General features: G+C 49.2%; 1 protein-coding gene across 6 annotated transcripts in view; it reads right to left on the minus strand.

The window, feature by feature from the left end:
• Positions 1 to 24,707, minus strand: part of FGFR2 (fibroblast growth factor receptor 2) — a 121,406-nt gene that overhangs the window by 84,497 nt on the left and 12,202 nt on the right. For 3 of the 6 annotated variants that reach the window (XM_007964279.3, XM_007964278.3, XM_073019403.1), the window contains exons 3-4: positions 1,876 to 2,142; positions 931 to 1,008 (exon numbers count right to left, since the gene is read on the minus strand). The exons of 1 other annotated variant lie outside the window; for it this stretch is intronic. In XM_007964279.3, coding sequence (XP_007962470.1) covers positions 931 to 1,008; positions 1,876 to 2,142 — 345 coding nt within the window. The remainder of the gene's footprint in view (positions 1 to 930; positions 1,009 to 1,875; positions 2,143 to 24,707) is intronic. 2 more of the 6 variants (XM_038009619.2, XM_038009620.2) reach the window with 1 other exon arrangement.

Raw genomic sequence — 24,707 nt, forward strand, 5'->3', positions numbered from 1 at the left:
TATTGAATAAACATTTGCAAGCACTCACTCTTCTGAGCACTATACAACTAGGAACTCATGTAATCCTCATAACAATCCCAGAAGGTATTATTATTATTACTATTATTACTCCCCACTTTATAGTTAAAGAAACTAAGGCACAGAAGTAAAATGAACAACTCAGAAGTTGTGGAGAAAGATTCAAACCCAGGTTGCCCAGCTCCAGGAGGCTATGCCGTGTTCTTCCTCGCAAGTCAATGGCCTCTCTCGTGTTAGCGCTCAGTGTTCACGGCCCTCATTAAGCAAACCACTTTTGGGTTCCTTTTCAATCGTGGTCTGCAAAGTAAGGCACACATCCTTCATTTCCACTCAGCATGAGGTGTGTGTTGTAGGAGGCCGGGGTTTCTCGTCCTAGGGACAACTGACATCTTGGACCAGATAATTCTTTGCTATGGGGCTGTGCTCTGCATCCCTGCCCCCTCCCCAACTAAAGGCCACCAGCACCCCCACCCTCTGTTGTGACAACCAAATATTGCCCATTGTGCCGGGAGAGCAAAAATAGGCCATCGCCCCAGTCACGCACCACTGGATTAAACCAAGCACAATCAATGATTACAGGGAAAACCAAGATGTTATGTGGTTCTACTATTTTTATGTCTCTGAATAGGGAGAAGCCAAAGGGAAAAGGAAAAATCAAGGAAAGAAAAGTAGTAACTGCTTTGAAAAACGAATGACCAGTGACACGAGAAGAAAGGACAAACGATAGAGAAGGCTGTGCAGCAACAGTGGTTTATTCTCAGGTTTGAAAGTCAGGAAAGTAGACACAGTGGGGAAAGGCAAGGGCCACGGGACACAGCATGGTGCGGAAGAGTCGACAAGAAGACAGGTGACAGGCAGGACTTCCCTCCACGCTCCTCTCTCGGGGACCATCGGAGCCGGGCGGTTACTTACTCTTGTTGTTACCGTTCTCACTGACAAAATCTTCCGCACCATCGGTGTCATCCTCATCATCCCCGGATGAGATGGCATCTGTATGCAAAAGAACATATTCCATGGATGTGTTTTTTTGCAAAGCAAAAAGGTTGCAATTATCTACAACTGAGACCTTCTCCACAGCAAAGTCAACAACCCAGGAACCCTCGCAAAGAGCCTGGGATTGTGTTTAGTTAAGATAGTTTTAATGGCTTAAATATTCCCTCCATGATGACAGTTGGTCTATGTTATGATTCTCAGTGTTTTCTGTTTTCACGCTATTTAAACAGGCTATAAAATTGGATATACGAGAATTGGATTTCAAGCTTCAAACAGTATTCAAGCCCCTGACAAATTTACCAATTGTGTAGTACCCAAAGACTCTTTTTCCAACACTAACCTTTCAGTATGCGGGTCCCCTTCAAGAAAGAAATTGATCCCTGACAAAACTTAGTCCCTGTGTGGCCCTTGTCATCGTCAACTAACATTCTGAAAGCAGAACTTTAAACTCAGCCACAAAGGGGGCCTGTCCTGTCCTGCTCACTGCACAGAATGAAATCAAGGAGAGAAACTCAAACTTTAATAAACCAATCAGAAATCTTGAATATCCACATTTCAGTCCTATATTCTAAATGCCAAAGATGTCAGTGGTACCAAAAAAAAAAGAGAAAGAAAAAAGCATGTATTTCCTTAAATAAAAGCGTACTATCTTAAGAAAAATGTTACTTTGTGCACAAGAGCTCTGTCATTCTTAATGACTGGCCTTTCTGGTGCACCAGGTCCCAAAGAAGAATTTCAAAAACTATGAAGCTGTGTGCCTGGCATCCAATTAGAGATCTCGCTACCTTTGCACTTGGCCAAAAAAATGTAAATCACATAATGGCTACAGAGAAGAGAGAGCGTAGTGCTCACGGGCCAACTCACCTGTGACATTCACCATGAAGTACCAAGTTTCACTGTCTACAGTCCTAGTGGCAGTACAAGCATAGAGGCCGGAGTCTCTAGGCGTGGCGCCCTTTATCTGCAAGTACTCCCCAATAAGCACTGTCCTATTGTTGGGCCCCAAGTGCACCCCATCCTTAGTCCAACTGATCACGGCGGCATCTTTCAACAGGCAGCGCACCTCTAGCGACTCCCCTGGTGCAGCCACGTACACTTCTGGTTGAGAGATTTGGTATTTGGTTGGTGGCTCTGCAGAAAGGTGGGAGAGAGAAGATGGAGACAGATGGGAAGGAGGGAGAGGAGAGAACGTCCAACAAAGGTCAGTGGAGGCTGCTTATTCCCAGGAGAAGCTGTTCTTGCTTTGCAAACGGCCCCAGCAGGCATCCACCTCTCCCCGAGCCCCAGGAAGTCAGGAAGAATCTGGAACAGCAACCAGAGGTATGATACCCCCAGCAAATCTGTCCTGACTTAGTTTCCACGTCCTACAGGGCTTTAGAAACAAACCAAACCATAGCGTGGAAGCATATCCCACAAGAAAATGTTTAAATTGATTGCCAAAGTGTGCTTGCACCGTAATACCTGCAAAAATCTGTCATTGTGGTATGTTTTATTTGTAAGAATGCCAAATTTTTCACATTTGTACGTTAAACGTGACTGTGCATCACACACACATACACTCTTAATTACTTGTGCTAGACTTGGTATGTTGCCCCAAGGCCAAGCTTCTTAAAATGAAATGTCTCAAACTCAAGGAAAACTAAGGGATCCCCTACAAGATTTTTTGCCACCCAGAGTTTTCATGAGCTCTCAGGTTCAGATCAGTACTTTGCAGGTTTAGAGACCTAACTAATTCTGTGCTGGGTGAGCTGAGACCTGCTGTTTTCCTCAAAATGATAAAAGCCTGGAGGCCTTAACACCAAAAACAAAAAGAGCAAATGCCCAGACAGCTGCAAGGCAGTCTCCACTGCACTTACAGGGGTCCTGAAATGAAGCCGCTGGGTGCTGTGTGCCCCCCACTCCACACGACAAAGTTTTGTCCCACCCTGCTCACCAACTCCCGCCACACACGTCCCAGGCTTCTCCTGTAGGGACAGTCCTTCCTCCCTCTCCTGCCTGCCATCCACCCTCCAAGGCCCAAATCAAGGAGGGCCCTCTGTGATGGGGGTCATCTTGCATCAGTCACCCTGGGCGGAAGTGCAGTGGCTTCCTCCCCCTCCACCGTACATCTGCCAACTTCGCCAGCTCATGGGATGCGTCACATTCTCATGAACGCATCCCATCTCCCCGAGGAGACACCAAGACCCTAGAGAAAAGGCGTGGGTCTCATGGTTCTCCGTGCTTCCCGCCACCAACCCCGTCCTGCTTGGCATACACATGGCCATGTCAAACCAGGTCACAGTCCCCAGATATGCAGCACAGGATGGAACCCACAAGGATCCAACCCACACAACCTCTCCACTGGAGTTGAGGGGAAACCATTGGCGTTTATTAGTAACAGCAGCTGGAGCTGCCGGCTGGAGTAGCCACAAGGGCCCAAGAAGCGGGCTTTCATCCCTCCAGTGAGAAATGTGAATGGGACCCAGAGTTCCAGGCCTGGAAAATGCAAAGCTTCCCAGCACTGAGACAGCACCAAATCAGGGCAGGATCAAAGGCAACTGTTTTGCCTAGACACCCCTCCGAAGGACAAATCTCCCACAGGAGACTGAAATCAAGTCAATCTGTGTTTCAGTCCCACTGTGAAAGGGCCACATGCATCAAGGACAAGAAATCCCCTCACCACCACCATCAACAGGACATGGGAGGCCCGGGGCTTCCCAAAGGGGCATCACCAAAGGCATGCAGGCCAAGCCCCAGATGCCAACTAGTACGTGAACACAAAGAATCACAACAAAAGGAGGAAAATAGAAGCTAAATGTAACATGGACAAACGCACCCCAAAGCAAGCAAGGAAAGCCCAGCTGACAGGCAAGTTATGTTTCTAACATTTGTTTTCTCACTCGACAATTATTTACTGCACACCTACTATGCACCAAGCCTATTCTGGAAGCTCCGCAGCAAGATGACCCTGCACTTGTGGATCATCCATTATGGTGGGAATGACAGACAACAGATACAAAATGTATTTAAAAAATACAGTGTTCTTGCTTAAGCGTTAGGAAGAAGGACACAGCAAGATATGGGCACGTGCACACAGCAGTGGCAGGGGAGGGCTGGTCCCTTGGCAGGAGGTGGCAGGTGATGGCCCGCGGGCCAAGCCAGCCACAGCTTGTTTTTGTAAACAAAGCTTTATTGGAACATGGCCATGCCCATACCTTATTGTCTGGTGCTGCTTTTCTGTGTTACAAGGGCAGAGTTCAGTCATTGCAACAGAGACCCTGTGGTCTGCAAGCCCTACAATATTTGCCATCTTGCCCCTACAAAATGTGTTTCAGTCCCTGTTATATAAGACGATCAGAGAGACTTCTCTCAAGAACAGGCATTTGAGCTGAGAAGTGAAGGACAAAGCGAAGTTTAAAAGATGCTGGAAACATAGTTTGAAGGCTTTTAGAGCAGGCCTCTCAAGGCTGCTTAAGTCAAAATGCAGCTGAATTGAGTGACTAATAGAAATACTTTAAACTATGGAGACCAAACAGAAAAAAGAAAGGAAGAGAAATATGAGAAGGAGAAGAGGGCAGGGATTCAGTCTGGCCCCAAATCTCAGCCCATCTCCCACTCCCAACATCCTAGAGTCACAGATTCACTCAACATGAGAACTGAAGGGGCCCCAAACACTGTTGGTCCAACCCCTTTGACAGCTGGCTAAGGCAAGGACCAGATGTCCTTTGAGTCCCAGGTCTCCAACAACTCATTGCTGAAACAGCACCCACCATGTTAGAATGAATTTACATTGGATTTGTCTGGGTCATAAAATGATCAATGTCTATTATGACAACGTCACATGATCAGTAAGTCACCAGGAATGTTATGGAATGTACTTTCCTCTCAGCCAGAACTGGTCACCAGGGCAGCCGCTGAGCAGAAGCAACAAAGCTTCCCTCCCTTACAGGGGAGGCACCTGGGACCCACACACCAATCTGCTCCATCCTGACCCTCAGATAAGGTGCAACCATGTCCCTGTGTCACGCAGTGGAATGCTCTAAGACTGCATGGGGGTTGCGGGGGAGATAAGCAAGGTATCTGCAATGGTGATGCAGAAAAAATCTCTCTCCGGGCAAAGCAGGAGTTGTGATGTATGATTTCCTGTTTTTAAAGGAAAGTGTTTTCACTGAGAACCCTTTCCTTCACCTAAAATCAGTAAACCCCAAAATCTTGCTGAAACGGGGGTATCTGAGCTGCTGGACTACCACCTGCCGTTCTAGGAGGCAGAACAGGGGACAGCAAGGACCTATGTCTTATTCGGAGCTGGACACAGGAGATGCCTGGTGCAGGGTGTTGCCCTGGACGAGAAGAGGATGAAGCCCTGAGTTCCCATGCCTCTCCGTTCCTACTTAACCTCTTGGCCTGGCGTTCCCCATCTATTGCAGGGTAAGAGTACCCAAATACTAGTTTATTACTGATAAGATTCCAATGAGCCAATGAAGATGAACCTGGTTATCAACTACAACGTGTTGGGCTAAGGACTGCCACTATCACCGTTATTCTTCAAGGCAGAACACGCTTGTCATAATTTTTTAAGCACCACGGTTTTCAGAGGATAATCACAGAACATTTGGGTCTCTCTCTCTCTCTCTCTTTCTTTGACGGAGTCTTGCTCTGTCGCCCACACTGGAATCCAGTGGTACGATCTCGGCTCGCCACAACCTCCACCTCCCAAGTTCAAGTGATTCTACTGCCTCAGCCTCCCAAGTAGCTGGGATTACAGGCATGCACCACCACACCCAGCTACTTTTTTGTATTTTTATTAGAGACAGGGTTTACCATATTGGCCATGCTGGTCTCCAACTCCTGACCTTGTGATCCGCCCACCTTGGCCTCCCAAAGTGCTGGGATTACAGGCATGAGCCACCGCACCCAGCCGGAACACTTGGATTGCTATCTCCAGGTACAAAGTGATTTTACAGGAGTCCCATCTCAATGGACAGTTAAGATGACTTGATGTACTAAAACTGCTTTTTATCCCAGTAAAACCAGATAAAAATTGTCATCTAGACATCCAAGTTTCAAGGATAGAAAAATATCACCCCCTAAAATACACCAATGAGATAATGATGTTTATCCATAAAACTCAAGCCATCCTGTCTTCAAAGTCTCAAACCAGTAACTGCTGTCTTCGTAAACTGAGAAAGCAAGGACTCCTCCCTCCACCCCTTCAGTGGTCATTTCACAAAGGGCCCATCTGGGGATCAGCAGTGCCTTTAGTAAACATGCCAGTGATATCCCTGGGTATCCCAGAAGACTCTGCAAGCACATGTTAGGGAGAATGAATGAATAAACACAAAAGAAAGAGAGAAAGAGGTTGGGGAGAAGCAATAAAAAGAGGAGGATGTAAGTAAGAAGAGAGGCAGGGATGGGGTGGGGCCATATGCTGGGGAGGGGCCAAATGCCACACTGGTAGCCTCCCAGGCCACCCAGTGACCCCCAAGCCCAGCCTGCAGGGCTCAGCACACACAGCACATATCAAAGACAACCCCGGCCAGGGGGCCGAGAACACAAGCCGCTAACAGCTGGCTCAGTGGAAGGAGCTGTCCCTGCCTGTGTCCTTGGGTCCAATTGCTGTCCTCAGGACTTGGCTTCTCTTCTGGTCTGAATGCTGCAGGTGACCTGAGCCGCTGCCCACTCCCTGCAAACATGCACTCCCTGAGCCCTCCACGTCCCTCCCCACGGTTGTACTGACCTGGCCCCAGGCTGTGCGGAGCCAGGACAATCAGCGAATCCCCTCTGTGCCTGCACGCGCAAAGGGGCCTCCCTAACTCTGGTCGCCCCCCGTGGACGGACCACCTCTCCCTGACTCCACCCGGCTGCACAGCCTGCTCTGTGAAAGAGCAAAGAATTCCCCCAGGAAATGTACATAACTCCTTTTATAGTCATGTGAACACTTCCTGGATTTACTTTTTCCCATTGCTGTGGCATACTTTTCACCTTTCCTGTGAGAATCCACCAGGGGTGCACAGCCCAACATCCCCCTCATCTCCTGCCAAAACGCAATGGGGAGAAGCTTCCAGAAGCTGCTTTGCTACGCACAAATGCTCTTTCAGAGGCTTCCACAGACAGAAAATATGTTTCCATGTATTTTTCACAATATGAATTAAAATTCGAAAAGAAGCAAGCCAGCTTCACAGTAGTATTGGACATTCTTTGTCACTGTTTCCTAAAATTGGTAAACAAACAAGGCACCAACTCTCCTTCCTGGGACACAGCTCAACACTCATTTCTACTGCCATGGCCACGCTACCGCAGCCCTGCTGCATAAGGCTCAGTTGCATCCATGTGAATTTTCTCCCAGAAGTTTCAAATACTTGGGAAGTACCAGCAGCATGTTAGCAAGCAGCTTGTTTTTTTGAGATGGAGTCTCACTCTCTCACCCAGGCTGGAGTGCAATGGTGTGATCTCGGCTCACTGCAACCTCCGCCGCTTGGGTTCAAGCGATTCTCCTGCCTCAGCCTCTGGAGTAGCTGGGATTAAAAGTGCATACCACCACGCCTGGCTAATTTTCTTTTTTTTTTTTTTTTTTTTTTTTTTTTGTATTTTAGTAGAGACAGGGTTTTACTGTGTTGGCCAGGCTGGTCTCAGACTTCTGAGCTCAGGCAATCCATCTGCCTCGGCCTCCCACAGTGCTAGGATTACAGGTGTGAGCCACTGCACCCAGCTACAAGCAGCTTCTTTTAAAAAAATTAACCAGCCGGGCATGCTGGCTCACTCTTGTAATCCCAGCACTTTGGGAGGCCGAGGTGGGCAGATCACCTGAGGTCGGGAGTTCAAGATCAGCCTGGTCAACATGGAGAAACCCCATCTCTACTAAAAATGCAAAATTGGCCAGGCATGGTGGTGCATGCCTGTAATCCCAGTTACTTGGGAGGGTAAGGCAGAAGAATCACTTGAACCTGGGAGGCGGAGGTTGCGATGAGGTGAGATCACGCCATTGCACTCCAGTCTGGGCAACAAGAGCGAAACTCCATCTCAAAAAAAAAAAAAAAAAAAGTTTTGATACTTTAAAAAAGAGAGACAAGTACTTGTACAGCTAATCAAAAAACAAATGGGCCAGGCACAGTAGGTCATGCCTACAATCCCAGCACTTTGGGAGGTCGAGGTGGGAGAATCACTTGAGGTCAGGAGTTCAAGACCAGCCTAGGGAACATAGTAAGATCCTTTCTCTACAAAAAAATGAAAAAAAAAAAAAAAAACATGGCCGGGAATGGTGATAAACATCTGTAGTCCCAGCTACTCAGGAGGCTGAGGTAGGCGGCTCGTTTGAGCCCCAGAGGCTGCACTGAGCTACATTGCTGCCTGGGTGACACAGCGAGACGAGAACCTGTCTCTAAAAATAAATAAATAGGCCAGGCATGGTGGCTCGTGCCTGTAAATTCAGCACTTTGGGAGGCCAAAGCAGGTGGATCACCTGAGGTCAGGAGTTCGAGACCAGCTTGACCAACAAGGTGAAACCCATCTCTATTAAACATAAAAAATTAGCTGGGCGTTGTGGCGTGTGCCTGTAATCCCAGCTATTTGGGAGGCTGAGGCAGGAGAATCGCTTGAACCCGGGAGGTGGAGGTTGCAGTGAGCCAAGACTGTGCCATTGCACTCCAGCCTGGGCAACATGAGTGAAACTCTGTCTCAAACAAACAAACAAATAAATAAATAGTATGAATAACAACAGGCATCAGCACATAGCCTGTGAGTAATTCCTGCCTTGAACTGGCCTCCTTCCTTCCCTAAGAAAACCATCCTGTTATTCCTTGGGAACTCATAGGACCTCTGACTGGGGCGAGAAAGAAACTGAGGCAGGGGCTGCCTGACTCTCCGAGCCCCTCAGCAGATCATGGTAGAGGTCATGACGTCTCCATGTGACATCACACGGATTGCCACTAGCAACAAGCTGCATGAATCTCCCGCTCTATAAGTAAACAGAGAGAAAAAATCCTCGCTGTATGTGAGGATAGCCCCAGGAGGGGGAAATCTTGTAAAAGTCAAAAAAGGCTGTGACTTATGTGACTTCACTGCACACATCCAGCTGGACTTCTCACCCATCTCAGCGGGAGGGTTGTCTTGAGACAGTTGAAACAGCGAAAGGGTTTGGAAACGGTAAGCTATTTCAGGTAACACTTGACGTTGCCAAACCAGCGATAGCAGCACTTCAGACTGTCACTTTTTATAATGTTTGCCTATAAACTTTTCCCGTGTGGTTTTTGAAATGGCGCCCAAATGCAAACAGAGAACAGATGGGAAACCTGAGTCTTGCCCCGTCCAATCACTTCATGGAGAACGGATGACAGATTTAAACTGTTAAGGAAGAAAAAAGCAGTTTCTACCAACGGCATAGCTCACACTCCATTACTTTTCACAAATGAAGCCTTTTCCGGGGTTTTCCACGGATGGTGTCTTTTCCGACGTCTAGATCATCCTAGTTCCAAGGATGTGGTGGGGTCGCCCTGGAACACATCCCGCTGAGGTTTCTCCCTCCTCCAAAGTCAGAGGTGTGCAATCCCTAAACACATTCCTCCAGGAGGAAGAAAGGGAGACAGAGAGAAATCCCTGAACAGACTCCTCTGGAAGAGAGAGAAGGAAGAAAGAGAAGGAGAGGGAGGAAAAGGAGAAGAGAGATGGAGAGAAGGAAAAGGAAGGGAGAGAAACGGAGGGAGGGAGAGGAAAGAAGAGGAAGGGAAGAGGAAGAAAGAGAGGGGAAGGGGAGAGGAGAAAGAGGGAGGGGGCAGAGAGAACAGGCAGGTTAGGAGCACACCGCCAGGAGGCATGTCCTGTCAGGGTTGTGGGCTGCAGGAAGAAACCCGTTCCTACCTAGAAGCACAGCTGGGACTCCCACAAGCACTGTAACAGGAGCACTGGGGGAAGGGTAGTAAAACGGCCTTGGGTTCCTGGTGCCCTCCCACACCTCCTGCCACCTTGTACTGGATAAATGTCATGGCTGTAGAGCTGCCAGTGTCTCTACAGAGGAAACAGAGTCCGGCTACAAATGTTGCTATATAGTCACCGCACACAAAGCACATGACAAGTAAGTGGCCGCCACTGTCCTCCCTGTTCCAGTAGCCCCCACTGGCCCTCTTAGTCTGGAAGATGTCCTATAGTGGCCACGCCCTGTCCCAGTAAGAAGTCTTAACTGGTCAATACCCGATTCTCTGTCCATAGGAACAGAGGAGAGATTTCTGCAAGATAAGAATTCTGGAAGAGCCCAGCCCCCTCTTTCCTACGGCACAATCTGGGTCTCGCTGGCATCAGAACTCATCAGCAGAAAGAAATAAAGGAAATGGAGGCCGGGCACGGTGCCTCATGTCTGTAATCCCAGCACTTTGGGAGGCCCAAGCAGGCAGATCACTTGAGGTCAGGAGTTCAAGACCAGCCAGGCCAAAATGATGAAACCCAGTCTCTATTCAAAACACAAAAATTAGCTGGGCATGGTGGTGCCTGCCTGTAGTCCCAGCTACTCAGGAAGCTGAGGCAGGAGAATAGCTTGAACCCAGGAGGCGGGGGTTGCAGTGAACCCAGATCACACCACTGCACTCCAGCGTGGGTGAGAGAACTAGACTCCATCTCAAAAAAAAAAAAAAAAAAAAAAATTAAAATTAAAAATAAAAAATAAAAATGGAGTCCCACCAATGAAGTCAGAACCAACCACCTTTGCATGCCCTGCCATGAGGGCCGTGCACACAGCAACAAACACAGCCTGCTGCAGCCCAGACATCCTCAAAGCCTCCCCTCTACATGAACCGACTTGCAAGAAGACCAAATTCCTCACATCAAACAGAGACCTTATAAGGCATAGGTACTACGTGTTCTTTAAGGGGGCAAGGAAGGGACAAATACTCCGCACAATATAAAGATGAAAGTTCTCTACCTCGAGAAATACTGCCAACATAAAAATGGAGAACAAAAAGAAGTCAAAGCAACAAATAACAGATAAGTAGGCAGGCTGAAAGGGTGCAGTCCTCTCTTTCTAACCAGTTGTCAGGTGTCTGGTAGACACAAGTCGGGATTCTCCCTGGTCGCTAACAACAGCTAACAGCCGCCTCTGCAGCAGTAGCTGGATTTCTCCAGAAACTCCAGACTGGCTCACATTCCTGGTGATCAGATGGGATCATGGCTAATGTTTCCAATATGGTAACCATTAAAAATTATATATTTAGGCACACCCCTCACATCATTTAAGTCTGCCTTTGAGAAACATGCTGGATGGCTCTTCATATTTGAAAGAAATTATGTTGCTGCCCATGAGAAAATAAAAATGCACACAGAGTAAAGAGTCTGAGAACGTACTCCCTGAAGAGTGAGTCACCCGTGTCTCCCAATGTCCCCACCCAAAGCGGAAGTCCGCACTTCCTGTTTTGTCAGTATCCCTCTCGCTTTTGATCTGATGTTTTCAGCTGTTCATGATAGTGTTCTCCAAAAAGAGATGCACAGAGGGAAGGTTTTCTCCCTGGTCCCAATACGTGTATTAAACTCATAATTCATGAGCGAAAAATTTCCAACGGACCACTAAGACGCAGGCATTGAATCAGTACTGTGTGCATGAACTCCCAGATATGGGCAGCTTTGCTTGTGCAAGAACTTCAAAACTGAGTCCTGGCCGAGCGTGGTGGCTCACACCTGTAATCCCAGCACTTTGGCAGGCCCTGGCAGGTGGATCACCTGAGGTCAGGAGTTCAAGACCTGACTGGCCAACATGGTGAAACCCCATCTCTACTAAAAATACAAAAATTAGCTGGGTGTGGTGGTGGGTGCCTGTAATCCCAGCTACTCAGGAAACTGAGGCAGGAGAATCACTTGAACCCGGCAGGTGGAGGTTGCAGTGAGCTGAGATTGTGCCACTGCACTCCAACCTGGGTGACAGAGCGAGACTTTGTCTCAAAAAAAATAAAAATAAAAATAATTTAAAAAAATAAAAGGTCGGGTGCAGTGGCTCAAACCTGTAATCACAGCACTTTGGGAGGCTGAGGAGGGTGGATTACCTGAGGTCAGGAGTTCGAGACCAGCCTGACCAACATGGAGAAACCCCCGTCTCTATTAAAAATACAAAATTAGCCGGGTGTGGTGGCAGGTGCCTGTAATCCCAGCTACTTAGGAGGCTGAGGCAGGAGAATCACTTGAACCTGGGAGGCAGAGGTTGCAGTAAGCCGAGATCGCGCCACTGCACTCCAGCCTGGTGACAGAGCGAGACTTCGTCTCAAAAAAAAATAAAAATAAAAATAATTAAAAAAAATAAAAGGTCGGCTGTGGTGGCTCACGCCTGTAATCCCAGCCCTTTGGGAGGCCAAGGAGGGTGGATTACCTGAGGTCAGGAGTTCGAGACCAGCCTGACCAACATGGAGAAACCCCGTCTCTACTAAAAATACAAAATTAGCCGGGTGTGGTGGTGGGTGCCTGTAATCCCAGCTACTAGGGAGGGCGAGGCAGGAGAATTGCTTGAACCTGGGAGGCAGAGGTTGCGGTGAGCCGAGATCACGCCATTGCACTCCAGCCTGGGCAACAAGAGCAAAATGCCGTCTCAATAAATAAATAAATAAATAATGAATTGAGTCTTTTGTTCAGAAAGCATTTTCCAAAGCGACCAGCCATTAGATCATATAGCACCCAAGAAACAGATACTTGTGCTACAAGTTATGTTGAAGCCCTGCGTGCCCCAGCTTGGATGTACAATGAGGAGTCTGTGTGCCTGGCTGCCTGGCCAGCCCTGCCTGAGCCTCCTACCTTCTGGAAGTACACTTGCTGGACACGGCAGAGAAAGCGGGGACATCTGCAGCCCTTCAGGGCTTCCTGGAGCGCACTGTTCTAGGGAAAACCCTTTCATCAAAAGGCATGCGGGGGGCTCGCAAGGAGGTGAAGGAGTGAATAGGATGTGCCTGGCCTTTGATGACACAATCTTAGGGTGAAGAGTGGCCCTACAGAGATGTCACTCTGTAAAATGAATGCATTGTGATCTCCAGTCCTGAAACTGAACCTTCCGGTCCTAAAACGCTTCCATCCCCTGAGTCCTAATGACAGTGCTCAGGCAGAGGCAGCTCTCTTCATCTTAGAAAGTAGTAAAGCACCTGTCTTAACAGACAGCTATACCCCAAGCCTCTCATGGTCCCTTAGCATTAAGGCTATGGCCTCATTTTTGTTCCTTCTCTGGTGACTCTTCAGAAAAGGCTGGGGGTGTTAAAGGTACAGACCAAGGCCGGACATGGTGGCTCATGCCTGTAATCCCAGAACTTTGGGAAGCCGAGGCAGGTGGATCATTTGAGGTCAGGAGTTCGAGACCAGCCTGGCCTACATGGTTCTGAAACCCCATCTCTACTAAAAAACACAAAAATTATCTGGGCATGGTGGCAGGCACCTATAGTCCCAGCTACTCGGGAGACTGAGGCTGGAGAACATCGCTTGAACCCAGGAGGCGGAAGTTGCAGTGAGCCGAGATCATGCCACTGCACTCCAGCCTGGATGACAGGGCAAGACTTCATCTCAAAAAGAAAAAAAAAAAAAAAAAAAAAAAAAATATATATATATATATATATATATATATAAAGAGAGAGCGAGACCAAACAGACCTGTCACTGACACTGAGACTCTGCCATTTACAAATTGTGTGACCTTGAGGCACGTCCTCGGAGCAGGAACAATAATAAATGAGATAGGACACAGAAGGCACCCGGCACAATGCCTGGCACTTACACATCCGCCATCAGAAAGACCTTCCGGCTGAAATCCTCACTCCTCCGCTAAGCAGGAAAAACAGCAAAGCTGCCTAGCCAGGTCTTCTCAGTGTGGAAGGTCAGAAAGTGAGAGAGGAGGGGGCAGGGCTCCTGTTCTATTTCTCAATCCCTAACACAGAGTTGGGGGTTAATTACCTTCAGTGAGCGTTCTGCTTCCTGCTGGTGCGTGCACGTGTGTATGTGTTCCTACGGACAGGAACATGTCAAGGAGCTCTTCTCGCCTTTCTAAGAAACTTCTCCTTCCCTACCACCTCTCCTGTATCCATGGATATGCCCAGAATTCCACCTCTGGTTCTTCTGGTCCTTTCCCTGCATTCCAGTCTCCTGGGCACCTGTGGCTTTTCCCACCTCCTCCCTGCAGATGCCACTCAAGTCCCTGCTTGTAGGTTCATATTTCCACCTGCCCAGGGGGAGGAAACACATAACCTGGATGTCTGCAGAGGTCGTATCCAAAACAAGCAAGTGACCTTCAACCTCCTCCTCCTCCACCAGCCTCTTCTCTTACACGATGAAGGGAGTCACACCACTGTACTGCCACCCAAGCTCCAAGTCGGCCCTGAAGCCCCTCTTTTCCTCTGGCCCCTCCTCTGATCAGTCCCGACAACCCTTCACCTATTAAGCCTATCCCTGATAGAAAGCTTAGCTCTGAAAGAAAGTACCGGCAAAAAACTGCATCCCACAGGCCTCCTCCAGCCCTCCACAAGACCTCTGCAATGCGCCCAACCCATCACCCATGGTGCGCCCCTTGTAGCCACTACAGACCCCCAGAGGAATCTTCTGAAAAGCACACGATCTCTACTTTTTTAAAAAGGCACAGACCACTCCAAAGTCAGAGAGAATAAAACCCAAAGGACATCACACGCATTGAGGCTTGGTTGCTCCAAGCCCCGTATCCCCCTTTCTGACACTCTGGCTTGCCTGTCCACGTGGTGGGTACTCTTCCCTCTACCTACAAGCCTAGCCTGCTATGCTGCCTGGCAGGCTCCTATTCAGCTCAGTTCCCATAGCTCCTCCGTGAAAATCCCAATTCCCATTAAGACACTGCACTGCTCCCATCTCATCCTGTTCATCCTCTAGCACATGCACAGCCAAAGACAATCTGCGTCCCCAACCCACTCCACCCAAAAGATGTACGGAGAGGGACTGGAGCAGGGATCAACGCAATGCTTCTCAGACTTTACTGTGCATAAAACCACATGGCCAATTTAAGACAGCTTCCTTACTCCCATTTCCAAAGATTCTGGGTCGGCCAGGCGCTGTGGCTCACACCTGTAATCTCAGCACTTTGGGAGGCCGAGACGGGTGGATCCCTTGAGGCCAGGAGTGAGAGACCAGCCTGGCCAACGTGGTGAAACTCTGTCTCTACTAAAAATGCAAAAATTAGCCAGGCCTGGTGGCGGGAGCCTATAATCCCAGCTACTCGGGAGGCTGAGGCAAGAGAATCACTCGAACTTCAGAGGCAGAGGCTGCAGTGAGCGGAGATTGTGCCATTGCACTCCAGCCTGGGAAACAACAACAAAACTCCGTCTCAAAAGGAAAAAAACAAAATAAAACAAAACAAAAATATTCTGGGTCAGTAGGCCTGGGGGTGGGAACTGACATTCTTTATTTCCCACAGGTGAGGCCTGATCCTGCTGGTCCAAGACCCACACTACAAGAAGTTCAGCTCCAGTGTCCAGGGATGAGAGTTTGAGACCTGCCTCTGCGGGTAGTGAACGTGTCGGCTTGGACAACCTCACATCGCTGAGCCTCAGAGTCACACTTTAGAGAAGAGAAAAACATCTCCAGGGCTGCCTGCTGCAGGGCAAGGTCACCACAAGGACACAATCAAAGGTTGCCTAGGAAGGCCTCTGTATACTTAAAGAGAGGGGCACATCTGAGAGCGAGCACTCCTCATCCTGGCGGGTGTGGGGTCGGCGGGGTGGGGGGTCCCCATCCTGCAACTCAGCCCTGGCCAGGAGGGCACTCCTGGGTTCCTGTTTACCGGGCATAGCTGATACTAACTGGCCAGCAGATTGCTTTTTGCAACCATGTGAGCGCCTCCATTCGCATTCCTCTGACTTCAAAACAGCTTTTCTTTCAAGTAAACAAGTAGGTCTCATCATATATAGGTTACCTAAGTGAGGATTTCTGGAATGTTCCTAAATGAGACTAAACATCTGAAGATTTTGTGAGATTCATCATTATAAACACCCATGTATGATGCCTGTTTAATTTATAAAGAGGCCTGTGGCTTCTTTTTTTTTTTTTTTTTTTTTTTTTTTTTTTTTTTTTTTTGAGACGGAGTCTTGCTCTGTGCCCCAGGCTGGAGTGCAGTGGCGCGATCTCGGCTCACTGCAAGCTCCGCCTCCCGGGTTTACGCCATTCTCCTGCCTCAGCCTCCCGAGTAGCTGGGACTACAGGCGCCCGCCACCACGCCCGGCTAATTTTCTTGTATTTTTAGTAGAGACGGGGTTTCACTGTGTTAGCCAGGATGGTCTCGATCTCCTGACCTCGTGATCCGCCCGTCTCGGCCTCCCAAAGTGCTGGGATTACAGGCTTGAGCCGGCCTGTGGCTTCTTAAAATACCTTCTACTATTCATCTATCCAACACATCTGAGAGTAGCTGATATTTATATGTGGGGCACAGTAACACACCACAGAATTCCCTTGAGATGAGAACCCCAGCAGGGCTCAGGAGCCAGATACCTTACCCCAGCCCCACAGCATGCCGGGAATAACCCTGCCAACACCAAACCATGGGCAAGAGTCCCCACAGCTGTGCCTCAGGCAGTCCACAGAGCGAAGGGCCTGCATTACTGCGAGCTGGGATGGCTGGCCTGCATTCCAGAGAGCATACCCTAAAGCCTGACTGCATTCCAGGAGCAGCTTTGCAGGGACAGTCACCTTGCCACACTTACTATTACCTGTGGCTCCTAGAAGCTGCTGCTGGGACAAGCTCACCTCCCCGATATTGATGTAAACATTCAATCAATGGTGCATACTCCAGCGGATACATTTGCCCCGTATGGGCCCCAAAAGGTCAGATCGATGTCCAAATCCCGTTTGACATTTTCCCCAAGCAGGCCCTCCCACACTAAGCACTTTCTGAAGAAAGAAATACTTTTAAAGTGTCCAAGGCTACAAAAGAAAAGGGAAGGTTAAGAGTTATTCAAGAGGGCAAGGCTGCCTCCTGCTTTCTCAACTCAGGGCCTTCCGGGGGTACTGTTCGGCAAGTTGATTTAAAGGGCTGGGCCTTTCTTCGCTCAGCAGGACCTGGTTCCAACACTCCTTCAGAGGCTGCAGATGTGTCCCGGCCTGATCCCCTCAGCAGCATCCCAGCCATTTGCAAATGAAGCAGCAGCAGCTGGAGACTGGGAAACAGATGGTCTTCCTCATTTGAATGGGTTTGATCGGGCTGCTTGAGGCTCAGCAAGTTCAGGCCTGGCCAGCATCGAAATCCGTGCGGAGGCCTGAAGGCAGGGAGTTGTGGCGCGGGGAGCCGGCAGCAAGCAACTGAATGGGAATGACCTGGTGGAGAGGCTCCCCATGCTGCCTTCGGGTGGACGGGACACGATCCCAGCTGGTCTTGCACTGCAGGACCCAAGGAAGGCAGGTCGGAGCCACAGGGATCACTTTTCTCCTGTGTTTTGCAGAGGAAAGAAAAACTCTCCCTCAGGGAATCCTGAGCCGGAGGACTGAAACCCACATTAACTCAGGACATTCCACGTTAAGCTCCGGCGCCACCACAGTTAACCTTTCTTCCCTGCTCCAAACCGCATACTTGCATAGAGGTAACAGCTTCAAGAAAACAAACAAACAAACTTTGAAGAGTCACTACTTCTCACAACCCTCCAAAGCAGCATTCAGAGGGAAGCTTTAGATCTCAGAAGGGCTGTGCATGGCTCCCACGAACTTAGGCTTCCTGGGACAGGGTGTCCCCCGGGCAAGGCATCTGGGAGGAGGCAGACCCGCCATCCTGCCCACACCTGACCTGACTTCCCTGGCCACCCTCCGGCCACCTCTCTGCCTCCACATTGGCCTGGCAAGAAACTCTGCCAATTAGAGGTAGTAACAGAAAAGAGATAGGAAGCAGGCTGAAATGACCCACTCGAGTGGAGGCTGCCGGGATGCCCTTGACCCGCATCCTCACTCGCCACACCTTCAAGGGCAAGCACCTCGTAGGAGGGGAGAAGGGGGGCCTCTGAGCCCAGCTGCACATACTCACTCAGCAGCCTCTGCTCCGCCTCCATCAACATCAACAGGCGAAGCCAGCAAGGGACAGCAGAGAGGCTGGGCCCTGGACAATCACCTCACTGGACAAGGGGTCAACCTAGCAATGCACCTAGCAGGCAAGGTGGCTGGTACTGATAAGTGTCAACCTTGCAATGCAGGTGAGTTTGCTGGGGAATCCAGGTGGGTGCCACCTCCTTAAGGGGAAGCCCAGCCTCAGGTGTGGTGGCTAACACGTGTGATCCCAGCGCTCTGGGAGGCCAAGGTGGGAGGATTGCTTGAGCCCAGGAGTTTGAGACCAGGCTGGGCAACAAGTGAGAATCCATCTCTACCAAAAAAAAAGAAAAGAAAAAAAAGAAAAATCAGCCTGTGCCTGTAGTCCCAGCTACTCAGAAGGCTGAGGTGGGAAGATCGCTTGAGCCCAGGAGGTCCAGGATGCAATGAGCCGTGATCGCGCCACTGCACTCCAGCCTGGGCGACAAAGCGAGACCCTGTATTAAAAAAAAAAAAAGAACGAACGAAAAAAGAAAAAAAGCAGCAGCAGCAGCAGCTTTCTAGTCCCAGTCCCTGGAAACTCCTAAACATGGGGCACATGCCTCCGGCCCATGATTCTCCTTCACAGGATCTTCACCTTTGATTGGACCTAGCCCTTCATTTTTTATTTTTGTCTATTTATTTTTATTTTATTTTATTTATGTATTTTTGAGACGGAGTCTCATCCTGTCGCCCAGGCTAGAGTGCAATGGCGTGATCTCAGCTCACTGCAACCTCTGCCTCCCGGATTCAAACAATTCTCCTGCCTCAGCCCCCCAAGTACCTGGGACTACAGGCGCCTGCCACCACGCCCGGCTAGTTTTTGTATTTTTAGTAAAGACCAGGTTTCACCATGTTGGCCAGGCTAGTCTCAAACTCCTGACCTCATGATCCACACACCTCGGCCCCCTAAAGTGCTGGGATTACAGGCATGAGCCACCGGCGCCTGGCCCTAGCCCTTCATTTTTGCAATTATTTGACAAGAGCCTGTCTCCCCCACTCAACTGTTTATTGCTTGCTATTCTATCCCCACAGAACCTGGCACATAGTAGGTCTCAAAAATTATTTGGGGAACAAATGGATGAAAAAACTCAAAGAAACCACAGCAATTACCCTGCAATCTAAAAATCATGTTTATACCATCTTGCCTCTGCCAAGCTCTGAAAGTTGTCATCGCATGGGGAGTTGCAAATTTAAGAGGGAAATTTGTAGCATCTCCTAGTCAAGAACTCTACAGCCAGGCGCGGTGGTTCACACCTGTAATCCCAGCACTTTGGGAGGCTGAGGTGGGTGGATCACCTGAGGTCAAGAGTTCAAGACCAGCCTGACCAACATGGTGAAACCCCATCTCTACTAAAAATACAATTAGCCGGGTGTAGTGGTGCACATCTGTAATCCCAGCTACTCTAGACGCTGAGGCAGGAGAATCGCTTGAACCCACGAAGCAGAGGTTGCAGTGAACCAAGATCGCGCCACTGCACTCCAGCCTGGGTGACAGAGCAAGAGACTCTCTCTCACAAAAGAAAAAAAAAAAAAAGGAATTCTACAACTTTCCTCCAAAACTCAACTCCCACTTTGAAATGCCTGGGACCCCTGAGTGTTCTGCAATCGCTGTACAAGTAGCCAAGAACAAAGTTCAGCTGGCTAAACCAGCCTCCATTCACCTCCACATTAGCTGGTACTGGGGTTCACTTTTTATTTTTAATACCAAACTGATCTTTGCTTGCTTTAAAAATGGGCTCCATTTCCTGGCCTCTTTTTTTCCCCTAAGGACATCCTTCCTGGCCAAGACTGGAGGAAGAGTAGGTGTTTCTGCTTTTGGCCTCTTCATTCTTGGAATTTTTTCTTTTTTGGCTTTCTTAGTCTCTGCTCCTAATCTCTGCAGAAAAGTGACATTAGAAGGGTGGGGGAGGCCTTGGTGCTTGTTTCCATGACCATAGGTTGTGGGAGTCTCGGGTACAGGGGTCTGTCTATGCAGGTAGGCCTTGACTTCCTACCCAATCGTAAATCAGAAATTCTGGGAAGAAAAGCTTGACATAATATCAAAGTGGCAACAGCTGAGGGTTAGCAGGCACTAGCACAAACCAGCAGAGACATCCAGGACAAGGAATAACTGAGGACGGCCCGCTCTGCTGAGATGGGTCACGCGTCAATGGGCAACAGAGGCCAGCCCTTCTTGTTCTGGCCTCCTACGGTGTGGCGCAGCCTGGACCACCAACTGGGACCCAGTCTCCCATTGGTCTCCTTGGCAGCAGTCAGGGTTCACCTCTTTCCAATAAGCCACATGCCACCAGAAGCCATTCTAGAAGAATCACAAAGTACAATTATTAAACATTTTTATTGCCTGGAATTTTTCTTCAAATGACTTTAGGAGAATTCGGTATGGATGTGTGAGAAGGAAACAGAATCAACCAGCGGTGTCCCTAACAGGTTTAACAGTCAAATGACAGATTTAGGAAAGAATGAGGGGTCACCACATTCTCCAGAAAAAGAAAAAAAAAAAATTCTCCTGCTCAGAAAGGAGAAGGAAAATTTTTCTTACACCAACACATTCACCCAAAGACCTGGGCCCACACTCACTAATGATGAGGTCCTGGAGGAGTCACTTGATCCCCAAGAATTTCAGTTACCTTGTCCATAAAATGAGAACAGGAATACCCAAGATGTTCTGGGTTATTAAGATGGGAAATAATATATGTTAAAGTAGCTAGCACAGAGTCCAACCATGACAGGCACTCAATAAATGGTAGCCAGTTATCATCATCACCACCATCATCATCATCTCAAGGAATGGGCTAAAGAAACAGGACCTCATCCATACTGCCCCCACTTCATAGTCTGTCCTACCAAGTAACCTCCATAGGGGTATCACGTGCAAATGCTTGTTCAGCTCCTGTCCGCTTCAGTACTTTGGGTCCCATCACAATTTCCTTAAGCTCCCTTCCATGCTGACGAAAATCTCATCTAGGAGTGTTCAGGAGAGGTCACTACAGGTAAACACGGCAAGGATGACCATAACATGTTATGGTGCTCCCCTCTCCAGCCTGGCCAAAAGCAGAACACACCACACCGCACCCCACCCCAACCAATCCCATAACCCCTCTCAGTCCCATACTCCACCCCAACCAATCCCATAACCTCTCTCCACACCGCACCCCACGCCAACCAATCCCATAACCCCTCTCCACCCTGCACCCCACCCCAACCGATCCCATAACCCCTCAGTCCCATACCCCACACCAATCAATCCCATAACCCCTCTCCATCCCATACCCCACCCCAACCGATCCCATAACCCCTCTCCACACTGCACCCCACGCCAACCAATCCCATAACCCCTCTCCATATCGCACCCCACCCCAACCAATCCCATAACCCCTCTCCGTCCCGTACCCCACGCCAACCAATCCCATAACCCCTCTCCACACCGTACCCCACCCCAACCAATCCCATAACCCCTCTCCGTCCCGTACCCCACGCCAACCAATCCCATAACCCCTCTCCACACGGCACCCCACCGCAACCGATCCCATAACCCCTCTCCACACCGCACCCCACCCCAAACGATCCCATAACCCCTCTCCACACCGCACCCCACGCCAAACGATCCCATAACCCCTCTCCACACCGCACCCCACGCCAACCGATCCCATAACCCCTCTCCACACCGCACCCCACGCCAAACGATCCCATAACCCCTCTCCACACCGCACCCCAACCAATCCCATAACCCCTCTCCATCCCGTACCCCACCCCAACCAATCCCATAACCCCTCTCCATCCTACACCCCCATCCCAACTAATCCCATAACCCCTCTCCACCCTGCACCCCCACCCCAACCAATCCCATAACCCCTCTCCATCCCACACCCCACGCCAACCAATTCTATAACCCCTCTCCATCCCACACCCCACGCCAACCAATTCCATAACCCCTCTCCATCCCACACCCCACGCCAACCAATCCCATAACCCCTCTCCACACCGCACCCCACCCCAACCAATCCCATAACCCCTCTCCGTCCCGTACCCCACGCCAACCAATCCCATAACCCATCTCCACACCGCACCCCACCGCAACCGATCCCATAACCCCTCTCCACACCGCACCCCACCCCAAACGATCCCATAACCCCTCTCCACACCGCACCCCACGCCAAACGATCCCATAACCCCTCTCCACACCGCACCCCACGCCAACCGATCCCATAACCCCCCTCCACACCGCACCCCACGCCAACCGATCCCATAACCCCTCTCCACACCCCACCCCAACCAATCCCATAACCCCTCTCCATCCCGTACCCCACCCCAACCAATCCCATAACCCCTCTCCATCCTACACCCCCATCCCAACTAATCCCATAACCCCTCTCCACCCTGCACCCCCACCCCAACCAATCCCATAACCCCTCTCCATCCCACACCCCACGCCAACCAATTCTATAACCCCTCTCCATCCCACACCCCACGCCAACCAATTCCATAACCCCCCTCCATCCCACACCCCACGCCAACCAATTCTATAACCCCTCTTCATCCCACACCCCACCCCAACCAATCCCATAACCCCTCTCCATCCCACACCCCACGCCAACCAATTCTATAACCCCTCTTCATCCCACACCCCACGCCAACCAATTCTATAACCCCTCTCCATCCCACACCCCACGCCAACCAATCCCATAACCCCTCTCCATCCTACATCCCCCACCAACCGATCCCATAACCCCTCTCCATCCTATGCCCCACGCCAACCAATCCCATAACCCCTCTCCATCCCACACCCCACCCCAACCAATCCCATAACCCCTCTCCATCCCACACCCCACCCCAACCAATCCCATAACCCCTCTCCACACCGCACCCCACGCCAACCAATCCCATAACCCCTCTCCACACCGCACCCCACATCCCACACCCCACCCCAACCAATCCCATAACCCCTCTCCATCCCGTACCCCACCCCAACCGATCCCATAACCCCTCTCAGTCCCATACTCCACCCCAACCAATCCCATAACCCCTCTCCATCCCATACCCCACCCCAACCAATCCCATAACCCCTCTCCATCCTACACCCCCATCCCAACCAATCCCATAACCCCTCTCCACCCCGCACCCCCACCCCAACCAATCCCATAACCCCTCTCCACCCTGCACCCCACATCCCACACCCCACCCCAACCGATCCCATAACCCCTCTCCATCCCATACCCCACGCCAACCGATCCCATAACCCTTCTCCATCCCGCACCCCACCCCAACTGATTCCATAACCCCTCTCCAATGTTCTTCACCGGGCCTAATGGCAATGTGACAGCGTATTTTGTATTTTGAAGCCTCAGACAGAAAACTCTTTTGCCAAAATACATTGTTCTTCATGAAGTATGTGTCTGCTGTTATTATTACAGAGCTGCAACTGACTTTTTTCAACAGAGGGGAAAAAAATGTCAACCTTGAACCATTTGGACTGCAAGCAGCAGGATGTTCCCATTGCTAAAATCCACGGGCCTTGCAAAAGCCCAAGATAATAAAAAGGGTTGGACAAATCCAGGGCCTAGAGCCAGTTTTACATTTTAATTAATGCAAACGCCTCTCATCAGACAATTATCACTATACACTGTAAACATCTTATCGGTCCAGGAAATATTAGTTTTAGATTTACTTTGACAGGAAGTGGGACAGGGAAGAAATCGGCATTTAATGAATACCTACTCTGGGCCAGGAAATTCAGTAGGGGCTTTACATTTCATTTGCATTTAATCTGCACATGCACCCTTCAAGATAGATACTATCTTTGAGACTCAGAGAGGTTATCTAACGTTTCTGAAATCACAGCATCAGTAGATAGTGGAGAGATTGAAACCTACCTCCCAAGGTCAAGTTCCCTCTGTTAGTTTCTGTCTCCAGAAAGCATACCACATGCCATCCAAAATGATTTTATCCAATTCTATTTTTAAGAATGGCAGATACAGAATTTAGATTAAATGCAGAGAAGATTCTTATTCTTTTAAAAATTCAACTGGTTTTAAATTTGAAACATTTATAAATGTCCACGATATATATTCAATTGTGCGTCTATTGCAGCCAGGTAGAAATGCAACATGCATTGGTGGAAATCCAGGAGGCTTAGCAGGACAAGAAGGCTCCTTAAGGCAGTCACACATCTTTGGGGACAATCCCACTGTCAACTGACAATCTGAACTTTAAGGGTGTTCAAAGAGTTTAGACCCTAAACTTAACCATTGCAATGATCTTGACATTCATTTTATAGTACATCCCCCTGAGCACATACACATACCATAGATACACACAGTTGGCCTTTTCAATGTCTGGATACTTTTAAAATATTACAACCGGTCAGTATGGAAAATTTAACAGTAAACTGTCAGGTATAAAAATGGGTCACATATAGTAATATAGGAGCTCAAGGGTTCAAAAATAATCACGACAATTTATATAGAGTTTATTAACATTAGAGCTCAGAATTGAGTTGTCTCCAAGAAAGGTGCTACATAAATCATACAAATAAATGCGTCCCTTGTTCTCATTCCTGAATCTATCAGCATTTTCCTTATAAGCTATTTTTAGCCCCCTCATAAAACACATTCAGCATAACCTGAAATTCTCTATGTGTGCATTCTATTCTGAAATGAATTGGAATTTACCATTCTTTACTTAGACAAGGGGTTAAAGGAAAGAATATAC

Source organism: Chlorocebus sabaeus, chromosome 9 (assembly GCF_047675955.1).
Source record: "Chlorocebus sabaeus isolate Y175 chromosome 9, mChlSab1.0.hap1, whole genome shotgun sequence".
NCBI lineage: Eukaryota > Metazoa > Chordata > Mammalia > Primates > Cercopithecidae > Chlorocebus > Chlorocebus sabaeus.